General features: G+C 48.7%; 1 protein-coding gene across 2 annotated transcripts in view; it reads right to left on the reverse strand.

The window, feature by feature from the left end:
• The window catches only part of LOC101879464 (Golgi integral membrane protein 4-like), a 30,873-nt gene extending 6,195 nt beyond the window's left edge, over positions 1-24,678 (reverse strand). For both annotated transcript variants that reach the window (XM_013127659.3, XM_031044256.2), the window contains exons 1-12: positions 24,178-24,678; positions 18,340-18,414; positions 18,107-18,156; positions 16,456-16,509; positions 12,905-13,055; positions 10,767-10,849; positions 7,354-7,509; positions 6,961-7,245; positions 6,190-6,347; positions 2,241-2,449; positions 934-1,001; positions 499-663 (exon numbers count right to left, since the gene is read on the reverse strand). In XM_013127659.3, coding sequence (XP_012983113.2) covers positions 499-663; positions 934-1,001; positions 2,241-2,449; positions 6,190-6,347; positions 6,961-7,245; positions 7,354-7,509; positions 10,767-10,849; positions 12,905-13,055; positions 16,456-16,509; positions 18,107-18,156; positions 18,340-18,414; positions 24,178-24,364 — 1,641 coding nt within the window. In that variant the 5' untranslated portion in view covers positions 24,365-24,678. The remainder of the gene's footprint in view (positions 1-498; positions 664-933; positions 1,002-2,240; positions 2,450-6,189; positions 6,348-6,960; positions 7,246-7,353; positions 7,510-10,766; positions 10,850-12,904; positions 13,056-16,455; positions 16,510-18,106; positions 18,157-18,339; positions 18,415-24,177) is intronic.
• Positions 24,679-26,983: the final 2,305 nt, after the last annotated feature.

The raw sequence follows: 26,983 nt of genomic DNA on the forward strand, positions 1-26,983 counted from the left end.
GGTTCAGACAGCAAGCAGCACTTAGCAGAATAAATGGATTCCCTCTGCAAGCAGGCAAGCAAAGAGGCAGAGCTCTCACGTTGTCACTGTTGCACACTCACCCCAGGAACAGCAGTGGCTGCATTGACCAGACCCTGAGATTAGGGCCATGGTATTGTCTCTGGGTTTGCTCTCTCAAGTGCTTGAAGAGACCCAGGACCTCTAAGGTAATAGCTGTGGAGTGAGCCATCTGCTATTCAATGTCTCTCCAGACGTGCTACAAATGCGAGGGTTGACTTAACAAGCAGAGAGGGCAGGGCCAGAACAAGTTCTGGTACTGAGCAACTCACTAATTCTCACTCAGAAAGAGGTTTCTCTTGCCAGCCATACCCTTGAAGTAGGATTGTGGATCCATTCAGGAACACGATGTTTTCCTTTGGGTCCTTAAGCTCTCTGCCTCCCCCCATTCTTAGCTGGGATCTCTCCCTGGCCCCTGCTGGTTGCCCTCATGTCAGTCACCTTCGGTGGCTTCTCCTTAGACTCTTCTTTCATGCTGGGCTCCTTGAACTTTTCCAAACCTCCCACCTTCTCTTCAAAGTCAGGTCTCTCCAGCTCAGCTTCCTCAAACTCATCCTCACCTTGGTTATTGGGATCCTGGGCAGGATCTGCAGCATCATCTGGCATCTGGACAAGAAAAGCCTCTTGTAAATGCCAGGCAGCATATCCCCCCGGGAGACAGAAGCTTTGCTGGCTGGTGACACTTCAGTCACACCTCTCTTCAAGCACGTTAGTGGTTCTAAAAACACACACACACACACACACAGAGTCTTCATAATCCCTCTGAATCCCTCCAGAGTGAAGGAGTTTGGTTTGTTATAGAAAGTATCAAATTAAATGGGATAGCTGGATTCTTATTCTAAGCTAGGGCTGCATCCAGATGACAGAGTTACTCACCATTGGTTCCTGGACAACAGCCTCTTTCTGAGAATGCAAATTCTCCTCCCTCTCAATGACTCCTGCATCTGCAAGGAAAAGGGACAGTTACCAACTTACTCTCTCAAAGGCCAGTGTCACCAGTCAGGATTCCCACTGCTGGGAACAGCTGTATAACTCTATGCCAAGTAGGGATTTACTTGCTACAGCTGCCAAAGATGCTTCCTTGTCCCTAAGGCTGGGCCATAAGCACATGGTGAAGCCTGCCCATAACGTAATGATACATGTCCAGTTCTGGTACTCATATGCCTGCCACCACAGACTGTGTGCTTCTCCCTACAGCATCAAAGAAGCCTGTGTGACAGCAGTGTTCCAATGGGACAGCAGCACAACCAGGGCATTTGAGCCATTACTGTAGTTCTTCATTCCAATTAGGATCGTGAGTTCAAGGGCTATTGGTACTCACTCTCCCTTATACCTGCCATGAGGCCTTCTCTTTTCAGGGTAGAATTCACTTTGATGTGAACCAATTAGTTCTGTTCCTCTAAAGGGGCCTGTTGAAAAGCAGGTCAGGAAAACATTAAATAGCAACTAAACAGAGCTGTGGGAAAGCACAGGGACACAGAGCCTCCTCTCCAAACAGGCATCTGTACACACCATAGCAGTCACCTAAGTGTCACTGTTCTGGAGGGGAGGACTTCACTGCACAGAGTGAACTGAGCCAATGGTTCCAAATCCAGAGCTAAAACTCTACTGTCAAGAAAGCAGGCTGAGGTCATCTTTATAATGTTTAATAGGATGCAAGTCAGCATTTCAAATGAGATCCTCACAGGAGCCTCAGCTCCCAGCTTCCCTGTCTCACTGCCTTCAGGACTGCAGCAGAATGTTAGCTACATGAACAAGCATGCACTTAGTCATTCCCCCTCAGCCTAGCAACACACAGAAGGAGCATTAGTCACATCTACATTTCAGTGTCTTTCTTATAAAGGTAACTAGCTGACTTCCAGATCTTACAGGTTATTTCCACATGTGCAAGAGAAATTGATGGTAGAGTCTGTTTGCAACAATCTGTTTACAAAGCATTCACACTGTATCCTGGCCCCTTGAGCACAGCAGAGCATCTCTGCACAGAGTCTCAGCCTGGATGCCTCTGCTCAAAGCCCATTTTAGCTCTCCCCTGCCTGCCTGGCTTACTGTAATACATTTCTGATGTCTTATTTGCTTCCCAAGGAAATTTGCAGCTTCCCTCTTCCACTCATAGACATACATAACCCACCTTGGTTAGCAGTAAGTTAGTACTGGACAGCACAGGGTTAGGGAAACCATACCCATTTCGAGCTCCTCATCATCCGCCCTTTCTTTCTGGCCTTCCTCATCAGCTGTGTGATGCTCTTCCCCTCTCTTCTGCTCGGGTACCTGTGAGCTGCCTTTCTGCATCTCTTGCCTAGGCTTGGGCTCAAAATGAAGGCTCTTGGGGTAACTGTGCACTTGTTGTTCATCCACCTGGGCATTCACTTTGTTAACAATGTCTTTCCAGCTGCAACAAGGGCATGAAACAAAACATAACCCTTCTGCTTCAGTATATCAAGAGCCATTTCATAATGCTGCTGTTTCATTATGGCAGAGGAAAAAAACAACTCTGTCATAAGCAGAAGTTTGTCTTAATTTAACTTTATGCAGAACTAGCAGATTGCATTAGTTACTGTGATAACTGCCTGAAACTGAGTATTTAATGTGCCAGAAGTACAAAGTTATGCTTTATAAACACGATTTATTGTAGAACTGCTTTAATATTACGCATATGATACAATAACACTTCTCCATAGCAATAAGCTCCAGTTCCAAATAGATACTTACTCATGCCTCACACTTACCCCAATACAGAAATGATGTCTTTGAAAAAATACCAAACCCAAAAGTCCTCTTTATTGTTCCAACTTCATTTAAAATGAAGATGCTAAAGGAAAACTGCAGAATTGAGGCCTGTAAGGAGAAAAACCCTTTCCACATAACCAGGAAAGCTGCAATACAGAGCTGACAGTTTCCATTGTCTGATGAGGTTTGTTTCAAAGCTACAATGTCCTCACAAAGCTTCACAACTGGGATGTGTACTTCAAACAGCAGATGTTTATAAAACTCATCCACAGCATCTGTGCCCTGTACAAACCCAAACAGTGAGAACAGAACCAGCTGAAAACATCTGCATATTGCTTTGATTTAATGGGAAAAATGCTTCACTGTTTCATTCAGAGGGAAGCCACGTTCCAGTGTGATTTCCTGCTTCTCCTACCACCACTGCTCAACTGCTTTGATCCATCTAATGACCTGAAAAATCAATTATTCATACACAGCTCTATCTGAGAGAGTTCAGGCAACCCCTTTCAGGCAGCCACAGTCAGGAACTGCTTCCTCCGTGATGCTTCCACCTCACATTCTCCTGCTGTCCACATCAATATCTATGCCTGCTTCCTTCATAGCAGGAGTGCCTCAGAGGGACAAGTACTTGATACTTGCCAAATGCAGCACATCTTTCATTAATGCCTCTCTGCCTGCAGCAATGGCACAGCTCATAGATATACCCAGAGGCTCAGCAGCAGAGGATTCTGCAGCTTAGCACCATTCCACTGCATGGAAATGGATTGGAGGTCAGAGAACAAATCCTATTGAATGAAGCCCTGAAAAGCCCCAAACAGTCTCACAAGGAATGTTTTCTTCCAAAACATCCTTACTCAGGGGCACCTTTAGAAACAAAGGATCGAGGCAGGGATGAAATCACAGTAATAGCGACTCTCAAAAGTGACTGAAACAACTTCTAACCTGAGGAAGTTACCACCAGTTTCAAGCAGGATTACTGCTTGGCCTAGCCTGAGCCAGCTGAGATTTAGAAGTCTGCTTAAGACACCTGAACTTTTAAGTGCTGAGAAAGAACAAGTGGCCTTTGCTTTAGCAGCTTTTCAAAGCCAGCATACTACCAGCACACCAAACCTTCAGTAAGGAAAATCATAACCCAGCCTTCAGTCCAGATTTCTCCATTACAAACCCATCAAAATGCAAACCGGCCATCAAGAGCTCATCTGGAATCTGCTGGTCTCAGCCACCCAATGCAGCAGTTCTTGGCATTGGATGCGTGGCCTCTTTTGTACTCTGCTATGGTTTGCTGTTGTTCTTGGCACTGACATCTTCTGGAGAAGGTTGGTTTATGCACTCCTTATCACCGAGCTCATGCAGTGTTAAGTAACAGCCTCCAGCTGCTCAGTGTGATAGATCCAGGCATAGAAAAGCACATCAAACATACCATGATCTCTGTCCTTGCCAAACAAATCCAATAGTTGCATTTTCTGTTTCACAGAGGAGGCACAGCATCATCTCTAGGCTCTACATGGCTGAGGAGAGGCCATTCTGCCATCACAGCTTCAACCCTCACCTTCAGCTACACCCACACAAGCCTCTCCATATAAAAAAGGCAGACTATTCTCTGTGCTGTTACTCCTTGTGTCCCTGCAAATTGCTTTGAAGGATATGCAAAGCACGGTCTCTGACCTGGGAACATTTCAGGTTAAGTGAACAAACAAAAGTGACAGAGAAGAATGGGAAGGATCAGGCTGGATTTAGAATTAAATCCAGAAGCCTCCTCTATTGATAAAACAGAAATTAAATCTGATTTGCTCCAGTGAACTGGACAGATATAACCTGGACACACAGAGGGAATAAGCAAGTTAAATAAGGAAGCACTATTTTCAGAGGCAGGTTCTGGAGCACGGCCAGGCTTTGATGAATTGCAGCCTGAGAAAGACATGTTCTTCCTTCTGCAAAACAGCTTCTGCTGTGCCTGTACAGCATCCACAGCAGCAGGATCCTGGTCCCTGACTAGACTCCCAAGTACTACAGCAATACAAGTATCATACTGTAGGAATGATCCACTCTGTTACCTGTGTGGAATGGCTCATGCTGTTCTCTGAACCTCTGCCCTTTGTAAGGGGCTCACCTCCACAGAGCTCTCTCTGTTCTTGCACTACAAACAGGTCTGGAGAACACCCGGTGCTGAGGATGTCAGATAGGAGCAACAATCCGGTGTTGCAGCGAATTTTAATGCCAAGGCTTCAGATAAGCTCAGAAGATTGTACCAGTTCCAAGCCTTTCCTTATTGTAAACCCTGATCTTTGTATGGATATGATTGAACTGGTTTGTTTGACCGGTCTAGATGAAGCTGAACTTTATATTAACTACATCATCTCAAATGCAGGTATGTGGGAACACAGACAGGATGAAAGCCTGGGCTGTCTGATGGATTCTGCTGTGTCCTCTATTGCTGTAACCTCTTCTACCCCATTCTGGATAAAACCCAATAGTTTCAGGACAAGAGGTCTCAGACCTGTGTGACTTTTCATGTGCTCTGTGAAGGAGAATCCCTAGCATCCCTCAAAAGTGCACTGGCAACAGGAAGCCAAGCTCCATTCCCTGGGAGGGAAGAAAACAAAGGAGAGAGAATACAGAGTTTGGGATGTCTTTGTCCTAGAAGCAAAGCAAACATCCTAGTACCTTAACTGGGGCTGGCTGCCAGCTGCTTGTAGACTACCAAATAACCTTGGAGATGAGAAGCTCTCAGATCTTCAAGGTCTGGTTGTTCCTGCAGAGCTTGGCACATCACAGATAAATTAGTGGGAAAAAATGGATTGCAGCTCTAATGTACAGCTTATGCCTCTCATTCATAGAAACAGAGGGAATTTTTAGCCACCCTTGCTGCTGCTGCATATGGTGCAGAGTATCTCCAGTTTGCTAAGCAAAACAGGGTATTTCAGTCACCATCTAGGAAAGGGAGGAAATTTCTTCCAGTGAGTTCAGCCTCCCATCCCACTCTCTCCTCTAGCTAGCAGGAAATGCACAGTGACCTGATCTCACTCAGCAGGAACTCCTCTTTCTCTCTCCTCCCCACACAAACACTTCACTGAACAGTTCAAATACAAAGGCAGCCAACAGAGCATGCACCATCAACATAAGAGCCTTTTATTTTCCAGCACAGCACCCACAGCAGTCTGTGCACTCAATCACACAACATTGCCTGCAACATGACTAGTGTTCTGCTTCAGCTGAGATCAAGACCTGGCAGCAATATTCGGTTACCAGCATTAGATGGCAGTGGAACCAGGAACAAACACTTTCCTCAACCATCTTTCAAGTAGAAACCACAATAAGCACAAGAAAAGAAGCCAGGGATGAGCCTGTATGGTACCTCTCAGCCTGAACACTGCAAGTAGAAGGGAGTTTTATTTCACCAACCTTTGCATCTGGACCTGTTTGCTCCCTGGAGGGTGGTGGTTGTCTGATGCCTGAGGTTTTTCTGCTGCAGAGGGTTGTTTCAGGTCAGAGGGTGACAATCCAGGAGCCTGGCTTTCCTCATTGCTTTGAACATGAATGCGCATCACCATCTTTAGATCCTGCAGAGAAGACACATGCTTGGGGTACACACAAGCTCCTAGTGTGATACCTGAGCATCTCCCCTACATTCAGGCAGGTTTAGGGCCAGGCAAGCAGAGAACAACAGATTCAGAAGTGCTCCAAAACAAATCTACAGTCCTACTCAGCTGACCTGCAATAAGAGAAGTCTTTCTCCTTCCACACAGCCAAGAGGAAAACCTGGAGTTTATCAGACCCAAGCTTTTCTTGGGTAGGTGAATCTCCGAGAGCAGGAACAACAAAACTTCCTCTAAAAACCATCCCACAGTTACTGTAATTCCAGTGGAACCACACTGCAGTTGTGTGGTTTTTAGATATCTGCTTTCCATAAGCTCCCTCTCTATCACCCCAGGAGTCAGGGGAGCTGCTTTTATGATTTACTCTTTGCAGGTCCAGCAGGATCCGGAACAAGAACCCGCTCATCTGAGCCCAGCCACTAAACCACAAACCCTTAGGAGTGCACAGGAGTCTGAGACCTGAGGCCAGGACAGTTTCCACACCAGGGAAGTGGAGTGCACACATGCAGGTCATTACAAATACCAGAGCTTTGAGCTTCAGAAGCAAGGGCTAACAAAACAAGGGTGCAGAACTTACAGGGTTCCCATTTGGCAGACTGTTCATGGTGCGGGTGAACCGGACCACGTGCCCATCCCCGTGTCTCGCTGGCCAGGCTGGCAGAGCATCCGGCAGCGAGTTGGCATCTTGCCTTGGGGCTGGATGTGGATGGGTAAAGAGCACATTGGCTTGTGGCCTTGGGCCATCGTTACTGTACGAGTTCTGGCCCTGCAGCAAAGGGCCATCTGCCTGCTTCTGAACCCCGGAGACTTGTGAAGCCAGTGGGTTCCCAAAGGGACGGTTCTCCTGGTTGACTGGAAAAGCCTGCAAGGAGGAAAGGATGAGAACAACCTCTGAAGGAACAAGCTCAGTTCCCTCCCATTCAAACCCCTGCAGAGCTCTTCTCCCTGCGGTTTCCTGGGAATACCACACCTTCTGCCTCGCAAGCTGCAACTGGCTGTTGGCTGGCACCATGGGCTGCTCCTTCAGCACCTGAAACTGCTGCTGCCCCTTCCCAGCGCCTCCTCCTTTGAAACTTGGCATCTTCTGTAGTGCTTCCTTGAGCTGCCTGAACTCTTCCATCTGGGCCTGGGGGGATGAGAAGTGTACAGAGAAAACTCACACAATAACAGGGTTAAACCACTCCTTGCTGAGAAGAGCCACTCTTCATAGCCAGTTGTTCAGCATGGATACACTGCTAAAGAAGATAGAATTTCATATATATGAAAGGCTGGAGATAACACCATTAATGTTTAGTCTTTAGCTTTCCCTCCAGATTCCACAGATATTCTGTATTCCCCCTTTGCCAGTCTTGCATCTTATTTTATTGCTTATCCTGGAAGTGCTGGCCCATGACACTAATTCTTTGCCCAGCGCCTTTAGTGCTTAAGCCATTGACATAACTGCAGCCTCTGCACAAGAGCTGTATCCTAGGTCCTGTTAGGTTTGGCTCCCTCTCCTCCTGTGCTCACACATGTGTACCTCCAAGTCAGCTTTTCTCTTTTCCTTCCTGCGGAGGCATTTCCCCATGGATGTGCTCAGCTCAGCAGGGCTGACAACAACTGGCACAATCCTACTTGACAATTCTATTTACTTTGCAAGACAAATGAGAATTGATTCTCTGGGACTCTTCAGTAAATGCAACACCTCTGTCTACTGCAGCTTATTTCTTCCATCTCCAACCCTCTAAAGGATGGCTTGAGAAAGCTACTCAGGAAGAGCTCCTCACTCCCACCCCAGCTATTTATAGGGAAGTGACGGGGAAAGCTTTTCATATGCTTGCCAAAGGTACCTGGAAAGGGACCAAATTAGGGTCTGGGCAGAGTAGGAAAGCTTCCAAGCAGCAAGGAAAGTGCAGCAGGAAATGAATTCCTGAGCAGGCTCTGCTGATTTGCGATCTTCCCCCTGAAATTTGACCTTAACGTGAAGAAAACAAACCAAACCCCAACAAAACCACTCTGCAAAGCTAACATAAAAGGAATGAGGAAAGGAAAAGGAAGCCAAGTTCATGGCATATAGCCCTAGCTAGTGGCAGACTGCTTCCAGTCAGAACAAGCCAGATGGAAGCAGAACTTGTACCCATCAAAAGCCTGTTAAGGTGGTCAGCCCAGAGGGAAAGCAGCTATAAACCAGCCTTAGTGCACAGACTCACACATGCTGTTTGCAGCCCGTCACAGCAAGCTGTGCGTGTATCACTTGATGCCTCCGTGCCTCATTTTACCTGGCAGAGCAACCGATGTGACAGCTACTGCAGGCTGGGCTTGGGGAACGTGTCAGAATCCTTGGAAAAGGAACATGTTGTCTAGAATGCAAATTACTCCTCTAAACTTCCACCCGCCAGCAGGAAGCAAGACGGGATACAGTGCAAACTGACATGGCAAAGAGAAGCCTGGAGCCTTTGTAGGTGTCTGCTCCTCCACATGGCACCTCACCCCACTGATGGCAGCCACGATTCCATTCATCTTTGTGATAGGAATCACTGATTACACGCCACAAAGGACTGATCAGAAAGACAAACAGAACACTTTAACACTAAGCTCTTTGTCCAAAGATCCAAGGAATTTTCTGAAATCATTGGGATCAACTATTGCTTCTTCTGTAGGAGCCAGAAATAGCAGGCAGACAGATGGCTGGAGCACAACTTCATTACACCACTGTCTGGGACATCCAGAGCAGGCAACTGAGCCCTGTCTCCCTCACCCAGGGCAAATCCCTTTACTCATTCTTAACTTTGGCAAGCAATGACAGGGAGCTGCTTCTTATAAACCACTTTTCCCATTGGGCTCAACACTGAAGGGCCTAAAAGTTAAGACTGGCAGCACAAAAGCTGCCACCACATTTTCCAGTCTGAAATGCTTGACTATTTAGCCTCAACCACCTCTGCCCAAGGGGTTTTGATGCTGTTCTGAGTGTGCACGAGTCTGCACAGCTGAACTGCTGATTGCTTTCTCTAACACAGCACAGGCAAACAGCATTTTAAGGGTACTCTGCTGAAGTGGAATTCAGGAGGTGTGAATGAATGTATGCTTGCCAGGGGCACTGGGGAAGCTTGTCATAGAACCATAGAATCATTGTCATCTCATGCTGCTTCAATTCCCACTTTGGGCTGGATGGACTGACCCCTACAGAGACTAGAAGTCTTTGTTTAGCTTCCAACAAGTACACTGCAGGCAGCATCACTGCAGAGGATCCGAGCAGCCGTGTGGAGGAGCAGGGTAAAAGAGCAGTTCAGTGCTAAGGCATCAAGGCAGGCAAGTCACATACACTGATGGTCCACCCGAGAGCCCTCAAACCACATCTGACATGAGCCAAAGAGCTGTCAGAGCCACTTAAATCCCTCCTATTTTGCAGGGCAGATCCAGCCAGAACTCAAGAACAATCTTGGAGTCAAAGCCCACTGTGCCCTCCACCTCTAGCTCAAGTTCAGCATCCAGTTCAGGCGAAGAATCAGTTGTCAACAGCATCTAACCAAACCCAGCTCCTTGCTTCTGGGTTTATCCTATAATCCAAGGGAGTGCTTGACAGAAGGCTGTTAATTAACACCAGAAAAGGCTAATTCAGACTGCGAAGTGACTTGTAAAGTGTATTTACAAAGCTGCTTGTGTCTTGGCTCAGCTCAAGAGCCTCAGGCACTGTAAAGACATTAAATCCTCCTACCTCTCCCAGCATACCCCCCCTTTCTCCCTTTCCCAAGTCTCCCAGCTTCAGGTGGATGAGCAGAATTCGCTGAGGTTGGGACTTTCAGTGTGCTGAAGAGGCTCAAATCACGAGCACATCTCCATATGAACAAAAGGTTTGTCTTTTCCCCTTGCAGGAAAATGCTTTTCTGCCTCTCTACTTTTAAGCCACCACTTAAGCTCCAGCACTTACTAACTGAACACCAGCTTCTTCACTTAGCTCTTTCCAATTCCCAGCTTCCTTATAGATCTCCCTCTCTACTAAGGTTGCCTGGGTTGTTGAGTGTCTGTAGTCTCAGCAAGCACCTCTGCATTGCTAATCCTCTCTGCAATTAGATATGGGCATAAAAAGAAGCAACTCATCATCATTCAGGGTGGAAGTATTTGAGATGTGAGTGGCAGGAGGCATTCAGGGGTTGGGAATGTACTGGTTCACACTCACTTGAACTGGTGGCTTGTATAGCATACCCATATTTTCAGCTACTGGGATAGATTCCAGGCTGGAGAACTTGTACAGAATGCATCTTACAACCAGCACCATTTTAGGCAACTCACCACACTGGGATACAGTTGATAACTAGATTTATGACGTCGAGAATCCTGGATGGTGCATCCAGACCCCAGTGAAAGGGTGTCCCAAGTGGCCACTAACAGCCCCTTGTTGGTTACCTGGGCATTAAGGAGCTGAGAGTGGACTTCCTGGTGGGCCTTCCGAAGGAGCTTGCTCTCTTCTCTGAGTTTAAACACTGTATCTGCAAGAGAAGAAGATATCTGCCTAAGAAAGCCATTTGTGCAAGTGTCTCTCTTCCTTATGATCAATTCCTCTTGATCCTCACAGATCTCTCCTAGCCCAGGGATTACAGTGGAGCACTGGCTAGGGACTAGGCAAACACACAGACAAACCTGAATCCTCCTTCCTGTCAGCACTCAGGAGTCCTGCCCATCCAAGGAACTTCCTCCTCTCCAGTGTCTCTGCTATCACCATCAGGTCAGGCTCTGGCTGTGCTAACTGTCAGAGTGTTTGTTTCTTCATTTCCCTTACCCATTGCAGCTGAATAGCAGGAGAGCAACAGTCACTGCCCCTACTTGTGGTAACTGGAAGATTGAGAAGCAACTACAGGAGAGGTGTGTTCTGTCTCCTGAACCCACAGCAGATCCAAGGAGGCTCCCCCCTACTGCCCAGAGAAGCTGCCTCTTGAAAGGATGGCACAAAGACCCACAACACACAAAGCAATTGCAGGACAGCTTGGTCCTCAGGCACATGTATTCCCTATGCTGTTAAGTAACAAGCCTGTGCCTTGCAGCTCCCAGGTTGGGCTCCTTTCAGGCTCTTTGCACACTGAGTACTGCAGTGACAAGACACACAATGCACTCACATTTCACTTCCTGGAACATAATTGTGTATCCTCCAATAAAGACTGTCAAAGAATATCAGCCTTATTTGGGATGCTGAAGCTCTCTCACAGTATCAGCATTGCTGCATGCACTGAGATTTCTCTGCAAACATAGCTGCATCTGCCACTATGGACAGGGATGGGAATGTTTCCCTGTAAAAAGGATGGTCACTTTGCCATAGGCTGAATTCCATGCAAGATTCCAGCTCTAGAGTATAGCTATTTCTGATTACAGTGGTACATCTTTTTATATACTATTCATCCCTGAGACAGGACATTCTGCCATTGAGGCTGGCTGCCTGGGAAGATGGACAGAGGATGTTAATATCTCAGCCTTAAGCTGACCTTCCCGACCAGCTTCCCTCTTGGAATTCCTTTTCTGATCCTTATTCTCCTTCCTCTGCACAATTTCTTTTCCTAGTTCACTGGGGGCTGCATATTGCAAGAGACAATCAAAGATTTAGGTTTCATTTGCTTGTGTTCAATTCCTCCCTTCCAACCCAGGGGTGCTGAGAGAAAACACCCAAACAAAACAGCAGCAGATTTCCATCTCCCAGACCTAACATAAGTAAGAACAGATGTGAACCTTAAACCCCCCCCCAATCTAATTAAAGAGGAGACTAAATAGAAACTGCTCTTTGGGAATTACAGGGATCAGCATTCTCTGCAATATCTGCAATAGTAAATCCATTTTACAGAGCTACATCATTAATTACAAAAAGCATGTTTAATTTGCTTCAGTGTTAGCATTTACAGAATTCTAGTAGTGTAGAAATTGGTTTTTATTGTCAAAAATATACAGAGAAGTGGGAAATGTGTATTGAACCAGATGGGATACCTAAATGTCACAATATCTGTGCCATAAAACCCCATGACTGCTTAGTTACACTCACCCACCAGAGAAAGGATAGGGTAAGGCAGCATTATCTGATGGATAAACCTTTGCTTCTTCTCCAGCCTACTGTGGAACCACAGGCATGCACCTCTACCTTAGCCTCAAGCCTTTTAGTGTGACCCCTTTGAGACATGGACTGTTTCACAGGCTGAATACCATCAACACCTGGCACAATGATTTGTTCTCTTACCTGGTTCTACACAAATGCTACACAAGATAATTAGCATGAATATGTACAACGAGTAAGCAGACAACAAAAGTAAATTAGGCTTTTAAAATAACACTGTGAAAGCTGAGGTTAATAGAAGCCAGGGATGCCCCATGCAGTGTAACAGTACAGGCAGCTCTGAACCCCAGAGAACTCCAACTGGGGTACGGAAGGGCTAAGGCACTGCACACTCATGGTCCTAAAGACTGTTCCTACACTCTTACCAGACCTTTTAGGGGCCTGTAGAAGAAACACTGTCCTCTCCTGAACCCAGTTCTTTGGTGTTTTCTCAGCTCTCCATCACACTCACCCTGCAAGTTTGCGACTTCACTGTCCTTCTCCTGCTGCAGCTGGGCATATTTCTGGCTATGAGTCTCCAGTGTCTTGCGATGTTCCAGTTTCAAGCTGTTGTGCTGCAGCTGCAGGTCAAGCAGCTGCTTCTTGACATCTTCATGCTGGTTCTGAATATGAAAAGAGGGGACAAAGTCAGTACAAGGTGAAGAAGAGTGATTTAGCTATTGCCAAGTGCTACTTGAGTGCCTGTTTAATAAGTTGCCTGGGGAGGCAGAAGAGATGGTTGTTGCTCCAATAGGGTAGCTAGAAACCCCAGGTACAGTGAGGTGTTCTTTGTGTTCAGTGGTTCAGCAGGGATGTGAAATGCCAGTTAAACTCTGCTGTGTGAAGCAGTTTGGGAGGTGTTCTTGAAGGCTACTAAACTGGAAGCAGAATGTGGTGGCAAGTCCACTCCTGCCTGAAAAAGAGATGGAGATTCTGGGACACAGCCAAGAGTTATTCCTACTCCTCCCCTACCTCCCTGCACACCCTGCTCTGTGAGAGCAATGCAGGCTGTATTAGCTGATACTGCACAAAGCCAAGTCCTTTCCAGGCTCCCAGACATGCTGAAGGACAAGACTGCCTGCAAGGAGAGTTTCCTTGGTGCATGTAGCATCAGTCTGCACATCTCTTTATAGGAGCAGTTCACCTTTGAGTAGGGCTAAGGTCCAATTCCCATTGCCTTTGGACACCCAACCACTCTGGTTGTTCTCCCTGTTTGGCTCGCATCCTGCTCGCCTGGCTGTTCTCCCACCCACTGCTCCAAGCTGCTAGAACAGGAGGGAGGAACCTTTTGCAAGGATATCACATCCTCTCCCATAATGAGACTAAAGAGAGCCTACATCCCACCCAGTAACGTGGGGCTCACAGGCATAAAATGCCAGGATAACAAGACTCTCACAAGACCACAGACTGTTTCAAGCAGGCCAAGAATTCACCAGGCAGAAGTGGGCTGAAGGGCTGTTCTCTTCTGCCTTTCTCTCTTGCAGGGCCCTAGAACAAAACATGCTGAGACATCCTTTTGCTCAGACCCACTGAACCAGAATTCACCTCCCTTTTTGTTCCCATGGTAACCCAGAGAGTCCTTCCACATTCAGTTTGTCAACACCAATCATGTATGTAGATGGACAGGCTGCAGGTGAACCCTGGCCCTTCCACACAACAGCTCCTCCGGACACAGGCTGCAATTTCCAGCAGCATTCCTGTAAAAACCACCTCATCTTCTTCTCTAGAAGCCCCAAAGCTCTAAGTGCTATCAGTGATTGCATTTATCCCCAGTAAAACAAAGCATCTGTGGCCCAGGCATTCTCCCCTGAAGCAATTATTCTCCACTAAAAGAAGAGAAATAACTGTACTCCAAAAATACATCCAATGCAGAGGAGAAAGCTATTGGTATGGAGGGGTCCCAGAGACAGAACAAAGAAGTGAGACGAGGATGTCAGGTTAATCACATCACAAGATCAGGAAGGAAAAGAGAGAATAAAAGATTCCTGCTTCGCTTTCAGAGACGTTCGGTACTTACTGTTCTCAACAGAGCCACTGGCAGAGAGCACTGCAGAGGAAGCACATCCCTAAAATCATTCTGATACTGAACACCTCAGAAGCTACCAGCATCAGCAAGTGGGAATTGATTTCTGAAAAGAAACTCAGCAATTGAAGGCATTTTTAGTCCTCATCAGCTCAGGTCAATTAATTTCTAGCCCATATTCTGCCTGGCAGGGGATGTGCATAATGCCTGTCCCCAGATTGCTCACAGCCAGGAAGAAGGGAAGGAATATTCATCCTTTGACAGCAGCAGGAAGCTGAAGTGCCTTGACCAAGGTCACACAAAGCACCCGAGGCCCAGGCAGCTCATTAAGCACACAGAACATCCTCACTCTCTGCTGGTTTCTAAGGATGGATGTGACCAATGGCTGCAAGCTTTAGGAGGGTTCTAAAGGGGCTGGGTTTTGTCTGGAACATGCTCTGTGTTGGGTTCTTTCAGAGAAGCAACTCATTCAGGATGCCAACTCATCTTCCAAAAAGCAGGAGTCCTTCAGCTGAGCTGGATGAATTCAGGCCAGCTTGTCCTCTCATGCCACCTCCACTTTGCTGTTCAAACATGTGGTACCCAAGATCCATGAGCTATGCAGCTCTATCTCACTGAGATCTCTGGGGCAATGGGCAGGTAAAGAGAAAGAAGATAGCAAGAGTACCTCAAAACCATGTGTTTCTGCCAGGATTTAGAAGCAGCTCTGTAGACAGCACAGATGTTCATCAGACATAAATGACTTCAGAACAGCCCAGAGTGAGAGCAGTGGCCAGAAACATCAAAGCCAGTTATGCTGGTGTGGCTTCATGGATGTCTTTGGTCATATTTGGGACCTGCAGCTTAACAGAGTCAGATGCTTCTGTTCAGCACAAGTCTGCTTGCTAGGTGATGACACTGCTGGCAGCAATCTTCCTCCTGAGGAAGCTAGCAGCAGTGGGAAGCATTTGTTGCCTGTCTCCAGTAACAGAAGTGTCACTCAGGCTCAGAACGAGCTGGAAGTTGAGCTGAATACTGTTTTTTTTGGGGGGGAGGCCTTGGGGAGGAGGCTGAAATCTCCCTCCCTGCAGCCCCAAGGGCTGGCCTGCCTTTCAGCAGCTGTAAATACAGCTAAAAACCCAGATTTCCCCCCCAAAAAACAAGAGGAAGCAAGAGAAAGGGAGCCAGGACAAACGGCTCCCACTGTCCCCTTGAGACAAGCAAGCCAGAGCATTCTGCTCAGACTGCAGTTGCTATGAAGAGGAACATTACTATTGCACAGCGTTCCCAGAATCCGCAGTGCTGGATAATACCCAAGAGACAGAACTGTACTTCCCTTTTCCCGACGTTTGAATCCAAAAGCCAGGCAGCTGGAGGTCCAACTCTGCTCAGGAAATACAACCCAGCGGTGCTAAGGGCTGCTGGAACATAGCCCTCTTTCTCCATCCCAGAATTAAATTACCATTTCACTGCCAATGCTCTAACTGAAACCATCTCAACCCCACCATCACCAGGCACACTTGCACTGCTCTAACAAAAGCAAACTTTAACATCAAGATATGCCTTAGAACATCAAGATAAAGCATCTGACAAGCTATCAAATGCTGTAAGCTGCCTGCCTCTGAGCCTTTTGCAAGGACTGGAATACATTGTGTTAGCCCAGAAGGGCAAGTTCCAATGAATAGACCTAGTTTCACACAAAGAGACCCAGAAAAGAACACTCTGAACAACAGAACTCCTGTGAGATAAACTGCACAAAGACTTCCATTGAAATGAAGTATAGGTGAAGGCTGTAATCGGATACAAAGCCCAACAGAATAAAGAGGAAACTCCCAAGAACCTGAAGAGCCAGGAAGGAATGTAGATCAACAGCACAGTGTGGTCTCCTCCCTCTGTGCTGGCACTAGCTGCAGGAAACCCTGGGTCTCTCCTAGGCACCTCTGGTCAGCAAAAGGACCGACCCTCCTTCCAGAGAGCATTCCTTAATGCCCAGGAGCCCTGACACCAGACTCCTCCCTTACCTTAAGTATCTTGTGCTGGGAACTGAGGGCCCCGTATCTGTTCATGGAATCTTGCTGGAAAGAAAAAGATCCAACAGTGGCATTAAACCCCAGGAAAACCTAAGACAGGACATAACACAGCCCAGCACCTGCCCAGCCACTGCAGCCCCAGCAGCTTCCTGCTGCTCCTTCACACACACACTGACTGGTACAGGCCAAGCAGGGTGGCCAGCAGAACGTGCAGCTGGGCACAGCTGGAACAGAACCTTTCCAGAACAACCCAGCCAATTAAGTAACAATGAGCTAATTAACTGCACGCCCTTGATTCACATCCTGAGCAGTTATCCCCAGTCCTTTATCTAGGACAGGCCCAATGCTGAAAGAGCTTTTGCACAGCAACCCCCCCCCAAAGCAGGCTGAGCAATGTCTGCAGCAGCTGAGCAGGAGGAGGCAGCCAGCACCAGAGCTGAGGCTTTCACCCACACACACAACCTGCACCACTCAACCGAAACCCATCGCTGAGCACTTGGGTAAGCCTAAAGGAAGCACCTGGAAGCAGGTACAGCTAAACTGAGCTCAACTGGCACAAACCAGCAGTGGCAGGGATTTACACATGTCCACAGATGGATCTGTACCAGTTCAATGGATGTGCTTATGCCTTGCTAATGGTCACATTCGTCCCCTTTGTGCCCAGGGTACCATTCTTCACCGCAGCATCTCAACCCAGGAGGTCTGAAAGCCACCAGCACTCACAGGCCAAGTTCCCACAGCAGCAGCAGCACCCACCTCAGAGGGAACACGCTGCAGCTCTCCCCGTTACAGGCAGTTTCACAACCATCTGCTGGGATCTGTGGTGGAGCAGCTTAAAGCAACAGGGCTGAAACACTAAGCAGCACCATGGCAGTGCACACTAAAAACCGTGCAGAGATTTCCACTACAGCCCACAATTTAACTGATAGGAGAAATACTCACTATGGCATGAGATATTACCAGCACAAACTGCCCAGCCATGAGAGCGTTCAGATATTCATCCATGAGTTTCTGTTAACAGGGTGACATTCACTCACAGATGAGCAGGCTAAAAGAACTCCAGCATCTCATCAACAGATGCTCTGAGAAAGGAATATAAGCAGCCTTATAACTTGAAGTGAATGGGACAGGCTGTCAGCCAGGGGTGTTTCCTCCTAACCCTCACTGGCAAGGCCTCCTCTTCCCTGCAGAATGAGAAGTCCACAGGCTAGTGGGAATAATCTGACAGTCCCTTGAGACAGAAAACAATGGATATGCTTCCCAACACCACCATGGCCTTTTGTTGCCATGCTCCCTGTGGTGTGCCTTGCATTCAAGTTCCCCAGGACTCTTCTGTACCATGGAACAGCAGTTCTCCTTCCAGACTGGAGCACAGGACTCCCTGCTACCCCAGGAGCTACTCTGCTGTCACACATGGGAAAACAGGCAGAACAGCTCCAGCACGACACAGCCTTGCCCCAAGATGCAGTAAATCCTCACACACCAACAGCCTTGCAAAGTGGAGTCAGCCAAAGTTCAGCCTGTACCATACACACTCGCAGTCCCACACATTCCAGACACCCCTGGCCTCGTGACTGTGGTGGTACTAGAAGGATCTTTACCATTATCACACACACAGCTCTGAGGAATGAAGCAAACCTACCTTCTCCTTGTTGAGAGCTTCCTGAGCTTCTAACTTATACACTAAGAAATCTAGAAAGGGAAGAAGAGAAAACAGTTCAATGAGCTGGAATTTAACGGGAGGGAATAAGGAAATCAGCCTCTTGCTGGGCAAAAAGCTGCAGCTCAGAGAACACTGTGAGTACCACACACATCTCCCCACAGAAGAGCTGGGGGTTGGCTGCCACCCCTATGCCACCCATGCAAGAGGCTCACCTTCCTTTGTCTTCTTGTGTTCCCCTCGCTCCTTCTGCAAGGATCGTTCCAGCCGGGATCTGTGCTCATACACAACTAGGGAAGCAGAAAGAGGCAGAGCATGAGATAATAAACCCCAAGATTTCTTCCCACATCTTCCCCAAAAGGGGCATATGTGGACCTCAGATCCTGCCTTGGACTGCCAAGGAGCCTTTCCTGTTTGCAATGGCCTGCATCACTCTGGATTTCCAGGCATGAGCACACAGAAGCTCACAAGTAAAATCCACATCAAGAAAGCAACAGTCCTGAAATACATGCAGGTACCTGATGTTCTAGATAACGAAAGGGTCAGGTGTATCTTGTGAGCATCTGCGCTCAGGTTTTGCTTTGGAGCCTAAGCTGCAAAGCCCAAATGTGGCTTTCATGGCCAATGGCTAAACTCTGTATTTATGGAACAAATCCACTACCAGGCTTGAGACAGTCAGAGCCTTTCGGGTCATCTGTTCTGCAGATAAATCATACAACCATAGCTTGGTTTAACCCCTCTTCATGGGCAGGGACACCTTCCACTAGAGCAGGTTGCTCCAAGCCCTGTCCAACCTAGCTTTGAGCACTGCCAGGGATGCAGCATTCAGGAGAGACATCTTCTCCCCTTCTACAGCCCAGCCATTCAGTGGCCCTGAGGCCACTAAGGCAAAGTGAGCCAAGCAGCTCCCTCTCCCATTACACACAAAAGATCATCTGTATTCTGCACAGGAGCTGGGAAGGGAGAGCAATGAGGCTGCACCACACAGCAGCCACATGACAAATGAAAGTGTCAGAGAAGCTTCCTGATGGATGGTGATGCTAATCCACTCTGATGTCTGAATGCTACCCAAGAGCTTTCCCAGAGTCACAGCACTCAGCTGCAACAGGCTCCTCCATCCCCTCCACAGGCTGCCACCACGCCAGAATGGCACCGGGCAGCACTTCAGAGGGGAGGAGCAATGGGAGAAACTTGCCTCCAAAGCCAAGATCTTTGGGGTCAGGTTATGCCATGATGCAGTCTCCAGGAAAAGGAACAAAGCAGGATGATATCTGCATGCATAAAACAAGTGCTAACCCATTCCAAGAGCCCCAAGTGACTTGTGCTCTCACAAGTGAATCTATTAGAGACAGCAAGTTCCATGCAGGTTGTATGGGAGCAGCAAAGCCAGTGCATGTCTTGTGTTATCAGGTGGTTTGCTACCTGAGAGCAGACACTTCAATCTGGAGAAACAAGAGACACAAGACATCCTTATGTGTATCTAATATTCACAGTGTTGACCATCAGTAGCACCAGTGGTAGTGCAGATGCTGCTCTCAATGTATAGTGAGGAAACTACCATGTTCCCCAATCCATTACAGCAGAAATACTTGTTTTCCATCAGGAAGGACATTTTCCCCTGCTGAGCACACTGCAAAGCAGCAAACCCATCAGTGCAGCTGTCCAAGTGTCTGCTTCATAACAGCTTCAGTTTTAGAAACACTCTTCCCATGGGACTACTCAGATGTCACTGGGCTTCCCCCGCCCAGCAAAGCACACAAGAGACTGTGGGTGCTTCTTCAGCACATGATAAAAACCTTTATTCCATGAAATTGTCATCTTCAGAACATCAGCACCTCCCAAAAGACCTGTGGGCTCTGGGCACTTGTTTCTGCCCCAAGCACCTCACTTTCTTGCAGTCTTATCTAGCAGAGCACCCAAGGACAACCCTTTGATGTGATGGGGACCTCACAGCAGCAATGAAAACTCACAGCTGTTGGGACTGTTGGGGATTCCCAGGCTTTACCAGGCTCTTCCATGTGCTCCAAGCTTCAACTCTGCATTTGCCCCAGCAGTTCTGGGCTTGGAGGAATTCCTCCTGCAAGCATTTCATGTCGTTTTCCAGTCACCTGAGTAGACTCTGTTTTCTCCTGGTATAAGAGCAGGGTTAGACACTCACCCTGCAGGAGCAGGTTTTCCACCCCTCCAGGTCCCAGAACAACCGAGGCAGGCACCAGCCTCAGTTGTGCTGTCACCCAGACCAAAGTGCACAGTGGGCCAGGTTCAACAGCTACAGCCTCACTCAAACGAGTCAAGCACTCCCAGCAGGGACCAGGCAAGGAAATACCTGTTTCATGCAGAAATACCTGCTGAGATGACCCCAAGCCACAAGGTCTCACACAGTAAATGGGAAACTAAAGCATAGGAAAGCACAAGCCTATTGCTGTAGATGCTAACATGCCCATAACCACAAATCCTAATGCAAGCATCACAACACAGATGAGCCTTCAAGAACAGGTCCATCCCATAAGCTGTTGATTGCAAAAGTTAGGACAAAATCTGCCTCCCTGACACTTGTGTTTTTACTAAGCCAAGCTGAAGCTACTGCCAGCACCCAGAAATGAAGCTGTCCTCTCTCCTGCCATTCCTTCAGGTTGACAGGGCCCAGCTTGAACCCAGGTGGGTTCAGCTTTACACAGAGCAGTCAGTGCTGTCCCTGCTCATGGCTGTGGTGGAATACAGCAACAACTCAGCTGACCAGAATGGCCAGTGTGGCTTCAGAGGCCAGGAAGCCAGGAAGTCTTTAACAATTTCCAATTACAAGAGAGAATGGAGGGTGGTCAGTGTCTAAATCCAGGCTGGAATTCTGCCAGCGCTCAGCACTAACACCCATCACCTGCTGCCAAAGGAGCGGAAATGCAGAACTGGGACAATGAAATCCCCTGCAGGGCCTTGCCTTTGGGCAAGAACAGAGCAGGTCTTGCCCTGACTTGCTCTCACTCGCTCCCAGAGCACAGGGTGATTGTGTGAAGGGGTTGCCTCATAAACCCCACAGCACTAAGATGAACTCTCCCTTGCAGATGATTAATCCATAAGGAGAGGGCAATTCCAGTCTTGTCACCAGTCTCAGGTCTTACTCTCCTGGTCCTCAATTCACCTCTGCTGAGTAAGCCAGGAGCACGTGCTAGCTCCCTGCTTCCATGGAGCAGGGCAGCAGAGGCATCGGATGTGTTGCTCTGGTTCTGCTAAAACTATGGACATAGCTCATTAGACCACTTCTATGCCAACAATATGTGCTGTGGGAAGAGTCCCCACACTGCCCACATGGCTTAAAGCTCCAAGCAGCTCTCAGCATACAGAGATCAACATCAACTCCTAGGCTGCACCGTGCTCCTTTCCTCGCATCGCTCATCACCCAGAAAAAGCTTTTTCCTCCTTGTTAGAAGCATCTGACACTCCTGCCAATCTCCATCCAGTCACATCACAGCTATCACCAATGGCACCAGTCACTCAGGCTCAAGAATCATCCACAGCAAGGGACAAGGGGAGCAAAATGAAAGCCAGACTCATCACACCTCCCTCTCTGATCCGGAGAGATGGCAAAGGAAAGAGATGGAGTAAAACACACCCACTGGTGAGGACAGGAGTGCTGCATTCTCAGGCTCAACCAGTGTGCAGTGATAGCCTCTTGTGAGGAAGAATCATGGAATCAATCCCAGACTAGTTTAACTTGGAAAGGACCTTAAAGCTCATCCAGCTCCAACCCCCTACCATGGGCAGGGTCACCTTCCGCTAGAGCAGCTTGCTCCAAGCCCCATCCAGACAGCAGTCCCATGTTGTCAAGCCCCACGAGGAATGTCAGATGGAAGTGGATGGCACTGTAACTGCACCTTCCTTCCCATGTGTTCAAGCAGTGCTGTTGGTTAGTGAAGTGACCAAACTAAAACCTCTCTAATTTCACACATATTGTACTTGGATACGAGAAGGGTAGGAAATACTTGATAGGTAGGAAATAGTTGATAGGTAAAAGGAGACACCTGAAGCACTGGTTAAACAGCACTGAATTCCACTTTGGAACAGCACATCCTCCTTTTGTAGAGCTGGAAAGACAGAAATGAGATGCAGAAGACACAACAATAAATGAAGCCATGAGTCAGCACAGGGGCAGGGATAGAGCCCAGAGCCCCAACTCCCCACTTTCCTGTGATCAGCACCAAAGCACCAGCAGCACAAGAGCCATGGCCATGTGTGCAAGATGCCACTGAACTGTGAGACTTCCATCAATGTGGCTCCTGTCTGCCAGTCCCCAGGCGTCTCCCACCAGCCAAATCCAAAAGGAAGCCTTGCCTTTGTTAAAACTGTTGGACAAGTAAGTGTCTTCCCAAAATAAAGAGGGTAGCTATGGCAACAACTGTATTTAGGAATGGGAGGACTGAGAGAGGGTTAGAAATCCCAGCAACAGGCTACAGCTCTGCCATTCCAATATATTTGGGTGCAAACCCAAAGGAGCCTGTCTCAGTTGTTTGCTTGAGCCTGTTGTTCCCAAAACTGGGATACCCTGAGGCTACCACTGCCAGCTTATCCTCTGAAGAACCAGCCCCTCTTTCCAAGAGGAGCAAGAGATGCTGACACACCAGAAAAGAATGTGAGCTGACTTGGGCCCTGCTGATCTTCACATCTCAGAAACACAGGATGCAGGTGGGAATTGCTGTGGCTGGGACTGTGCAACACATTAGGAGCTGTAGCTGTTTGATCGCTGTGTGATAGAGCAACAAGAAGTAGAAACAAGACATCAGATCATACCAGTGAATCTATACACACACTGCATGGATCCACAAGATTGATTGGCTCTTTTAAAGCATGTTTCCTTGGGAGCCAAACCAAACACATACACCACACTCTGCTTTCCCAGTTCACAGATAGGAACACACAGCCCTGAGCCCAAGGAAGAGCTCTGCATTTAAACACAGTGATCTAAACTCACTTGTTAGAAGAACCTCTTGACCTTGACTCATTAGACCCACAGGCAAACATACTTTGTCCACACAAAACCCATCCTGTGGGCACTCTGGAAGCTTCAGCATTCCATACACAACCACTGGCTACCAAAGAGTGGATTCCCACCAAACCTCTCTAGAAGGACCTCAGCAAACCCCTCTGGAGACTCCAAATCTAGTGACAGATGCTGGAAACTTTGGCAGATGCAGTAAGGCTGGGATGATGGACAAGACAAAGAAGAGTTCAGCAAGGGAGTAACATCCTCAGCCTTTCCTGCTGGGATCTCTCCATGGGCTAAATGCCATTCTCCCACAGTTAAACATGTCTGTAAGGAGGACAAACGAGGGAAGAAAAGGAAGGGGAATATACACATTATGCTTCCCTTCTGGCAGCTCTTGCCAGAGGAACCAAGTGCTGGTCAAGAGGCTCAGGAAAGCCAACTCCTCTTCCTCCTCCCCCTTTTTTTAGGTAGCTGTGTGCAAGCATCTGTCAGCCCCAACCAAGCAGGCAAGACTTTTCTAGTCACAGATCAGTCTCTTTAGAAGAAGGTGGGCTGTTGAGGGTTGTCTCCTTGCAAAGGCAATAGGCAGCATGATGACAAACTTTATGAAAGCATCCCTTGTCTGTCTCTTCCCTTTCCTGACACTCCTGCAGGACAGAGAGCAGAGCCACATCTTGGAGCCTGCCCAAGCAGCTTCCCCAGGTCCTGCTGGCATCTCTACTGCTTCACATTCAGAATGACACAGGACTAGTCCTTACAGCCAAAGAGAAGTACAGGGAGAAGAAACAGAATAGATGTGACGCAGCTGAACTCACCAATCCAGCACCCTCTGGTCCCCTTACTGCTGTGAGCAGCAAGTTGGATTCAAGGCTATTCCAATTGTAGACAGCAAAGGGGGAAAGAAAATACATGACAGCATCTTTTTGGAGCTTTTTAAAGCCAAAAGCTGAAGCACAAAGGCCCCCTGCGCATCAGCAGGCTGTGCAGCACAGCTGACAGCAGGCTATGTTGGCAGAGAGGGAGAAGGAGGGAAGTTCAGGCAGCGTGTGGACACACAGAGCAGGTCAGTACCCACCTTGGAGCTGGGCAGACAGCGCTTCCTGCTGCTGTTTGTATTTCTGGGCCAGGGCTTCAGCGTTCTGCACCTTTTGCTGCAAGTGGCTGTAGATGAAAACTCCCGAGCCCAGGCACGCCACGGTCACCAGGCAAAACCCGGTCTGCAGGAGCCCCTTCTGCCTCCTCGAACACATGCCGGTGCCCATGGTGGGCCCCGGGCACAGCGATGCTGTAGCGCTGCCTCTCCGGCGTTGCTAAAGCATCTGCCCCGGTTTGCCCACCAGCCCTTTTCCTCCGCGGATCCGCAGATCCCTCGGCAAGACGCGATCAAAGTCTCCTCTTCGCTCCTTCCCAGCCCTCAGGGAGGCTCAGGCGCTCCAGCAGCGGTTTATTCCTCATCGCCCGACCGAGGGAAGCGCAGCGCAGCGCCGGTACCCGACAGCAGCCGCCGAGGAACCGGTGGGAGCATCCTTCATCTCCGACCCGCTCCTGGGAACCGGCCCGGGGCCGCCTGGGCGGAGGGGAGAGAGGAGGAGGAGGAGAAGGAGGAGGAAAACTTTTGCTTCCCATGTGCTGCAGCGCAGGGGGGGGGAAGGGGGCACCGCCGCCTTTGGCTCTTCCCACCGCCCTCCCCGCAGCACCGACCGGAAAAAATAACCCGTCGGGACGAGGAGCTCCTCGGCTCCCTCCCCACGGCCTCCCCCCGCCGGCAGCGCCGGGAGGAAGCGGCGGCACCGGGGCCGAGAGACGGGCCAGGAAACCGGCGGCGGCGGCGGCATCCGGTGGGACCGAGGGGCAGCCCCCGAGGGGATCCGCTACCGGCAGTGCCCGGGGTACCCAACCGCAGCGCCCCGGGGAGCGGAGGGGGATGCCGGAGCCATGGCCCTGCGCTGCCCCCGCCGCACCGGCCCGTGGCCCCGCCGGGTCTCCCACGTGTTTGTTCTCCCCTCCCTTCTCCAAAGCAGCGAAGAAACCCGCGGCTGGCACCTGCTGCTGCTGGGGACACCTGCGGGAACAAATGGGGACGTTAACAAGGACATCTTCAAGGGACCTTCAGGCTCCTCCAGCTCCAACCCCTGCCACGGGCAGGGACCCCTTCCAAGCAGGTTGCTGTGTCCAACCCAGCCTTGGACACTGCCAGGGATGGGGCAGCCACAGCTTCTCTGGGCACCCTGTGCCAGCGCCTCAGCACCCTCCCAGGGAAGAGCTTCTGTCTAATATCTAATCTAAATCTACCCTCTACCAGTTTAAAGCTGTTAGTTCTACCTTCCCATCCCTGGCAGTGTTCAAGGTCAGGTTGAGCAAGGCTCTCAGCAACCTGGTCTAGTGGAAGATGCCCCTGCTCATTGCAGGGCTTGGAGCTGGATGAGCTTTACAAGTCCCTTCCCACCCAAACTGTTCTATCATTTTATACTTCATGGGACAGACAAAGCTTCCTGGAGCCCTGCTCATGCTCTGAGCTCAGATCTACTATGGAAGAATCCCAGATCTGTAATGAATCTTGCCTGCACCAGCAGCCTGGCTGTCAGGTTGGCTCATCTCTTATCTGTGCTCACAGAGATGCTTCCTCCGGAATTCTGCCAAGTTCTGTATTTCAAGCATCTGGGGAACAAGCAGAAATCATAACAATTAATTCTTCAGCAGCAATTCCCCTCCAAGAATCATGCATGGCTTTATAAATGTTAATCCACTGAGCTGTGCAGTACTGCTGGGAAACAGCTGAATGGCATTCCTGTCCCCCTCGTTTTCTGATGGGAAAACTGAGGCACAGCATTCCTGTAAGGATCCAAAGTAACTCAGGGTTTTGTGGTGGGGTTTTTAACCCAAGCCTTTTAAGTGGATTGGGTATGTTTGAGGTCTCTGCCAGAACAAGGGGGAGACTCAGCCTACTGGAAACCGGGTGATTTGGCCACTGGTCCTGGCTCTGAGTACAGCTTCCAGAAATCATTATAGATGTTCCCTAATGAATTAACTGATTATTCCAGACTCCCTGCTTTGCTCTTTCTGAAAACCAGAATAACACTGAAGTGATGCTTCATGCAGCCTGTGTCTGCCGTGGATCCTTTGCATGTAGGACAGGGATAATCTTGTTGCTGATTCCCATATCCTCAGTTCAAGAGACACTCCACCTACAGACACAGAGACGGCATCAGCCTCACTGCCCGGCTGTTTCTTTACCTATCCTGGGGGATTGCTGGATGCTTTAGCATCTTTCCAGGCTGTTTGTCAGGAACTGGAATGTCTTTTGTCTGCATCTTGAGGCCTGAGGAGGCAGCCTGTGGGATGAGGACTCTGACTCTGTTTTGCCTCTATTCAGAACATTTTTTCCCCCTCCTGCTCTCATTAATTACTTCCTCATGTGCTGGTTCCTGCCTGAGAAATACTGGGAATTTCTGTGGTTTTGACTCTGGAAAAGGTTAAAATCCTGAATTAGGGAATGCCTATCCGAGAAAGATTTGATTGACAAAGATTCTGCAATCTAGCCCTTTTCTATGCTGTAATAAATGCAGTTATAGCTTTAGCTCCATATTTCTGCACCAGACCTAGGGCCAGATGAACAGCACAGCCCCAGCAAAGAGCCAAAGGGTTTGCTTCTTGCTCATGCTTTGCCAGGATTCCTGTTATGTGGCCTGCTAGTGAAATCCCAGCAAACAGAGCTGATCCCACTTCTCCTGCAGTCAGGGATAAACCCCTCCACTTTGGTTCTGGTTTTCCACAGCGAAACAATATAAGAGCCCCACCACTGAAGTCTTTGTTCGGAGACCCATGGCACAAACCCCATCTTCAGAGAGTTCATTCTTATGGTGCCTAATCTGTACTTAATA

Source organism: Melopsittacus undulatus, chromosome 12 (assembly GCF_012275295.1).
Source record: "Melopsittacus undulatus isolate bMelUnd1 chromosome 12, bMelUnd1.mat.Z, whole genome shotgun sequence".
NCBI classification, from domain to species: Eukaryota; Metazoa; Chordata; class Aves; order Psittaciformes; family Psittaculidae; genus Melopsittacus; species Melopsittacus undulatus.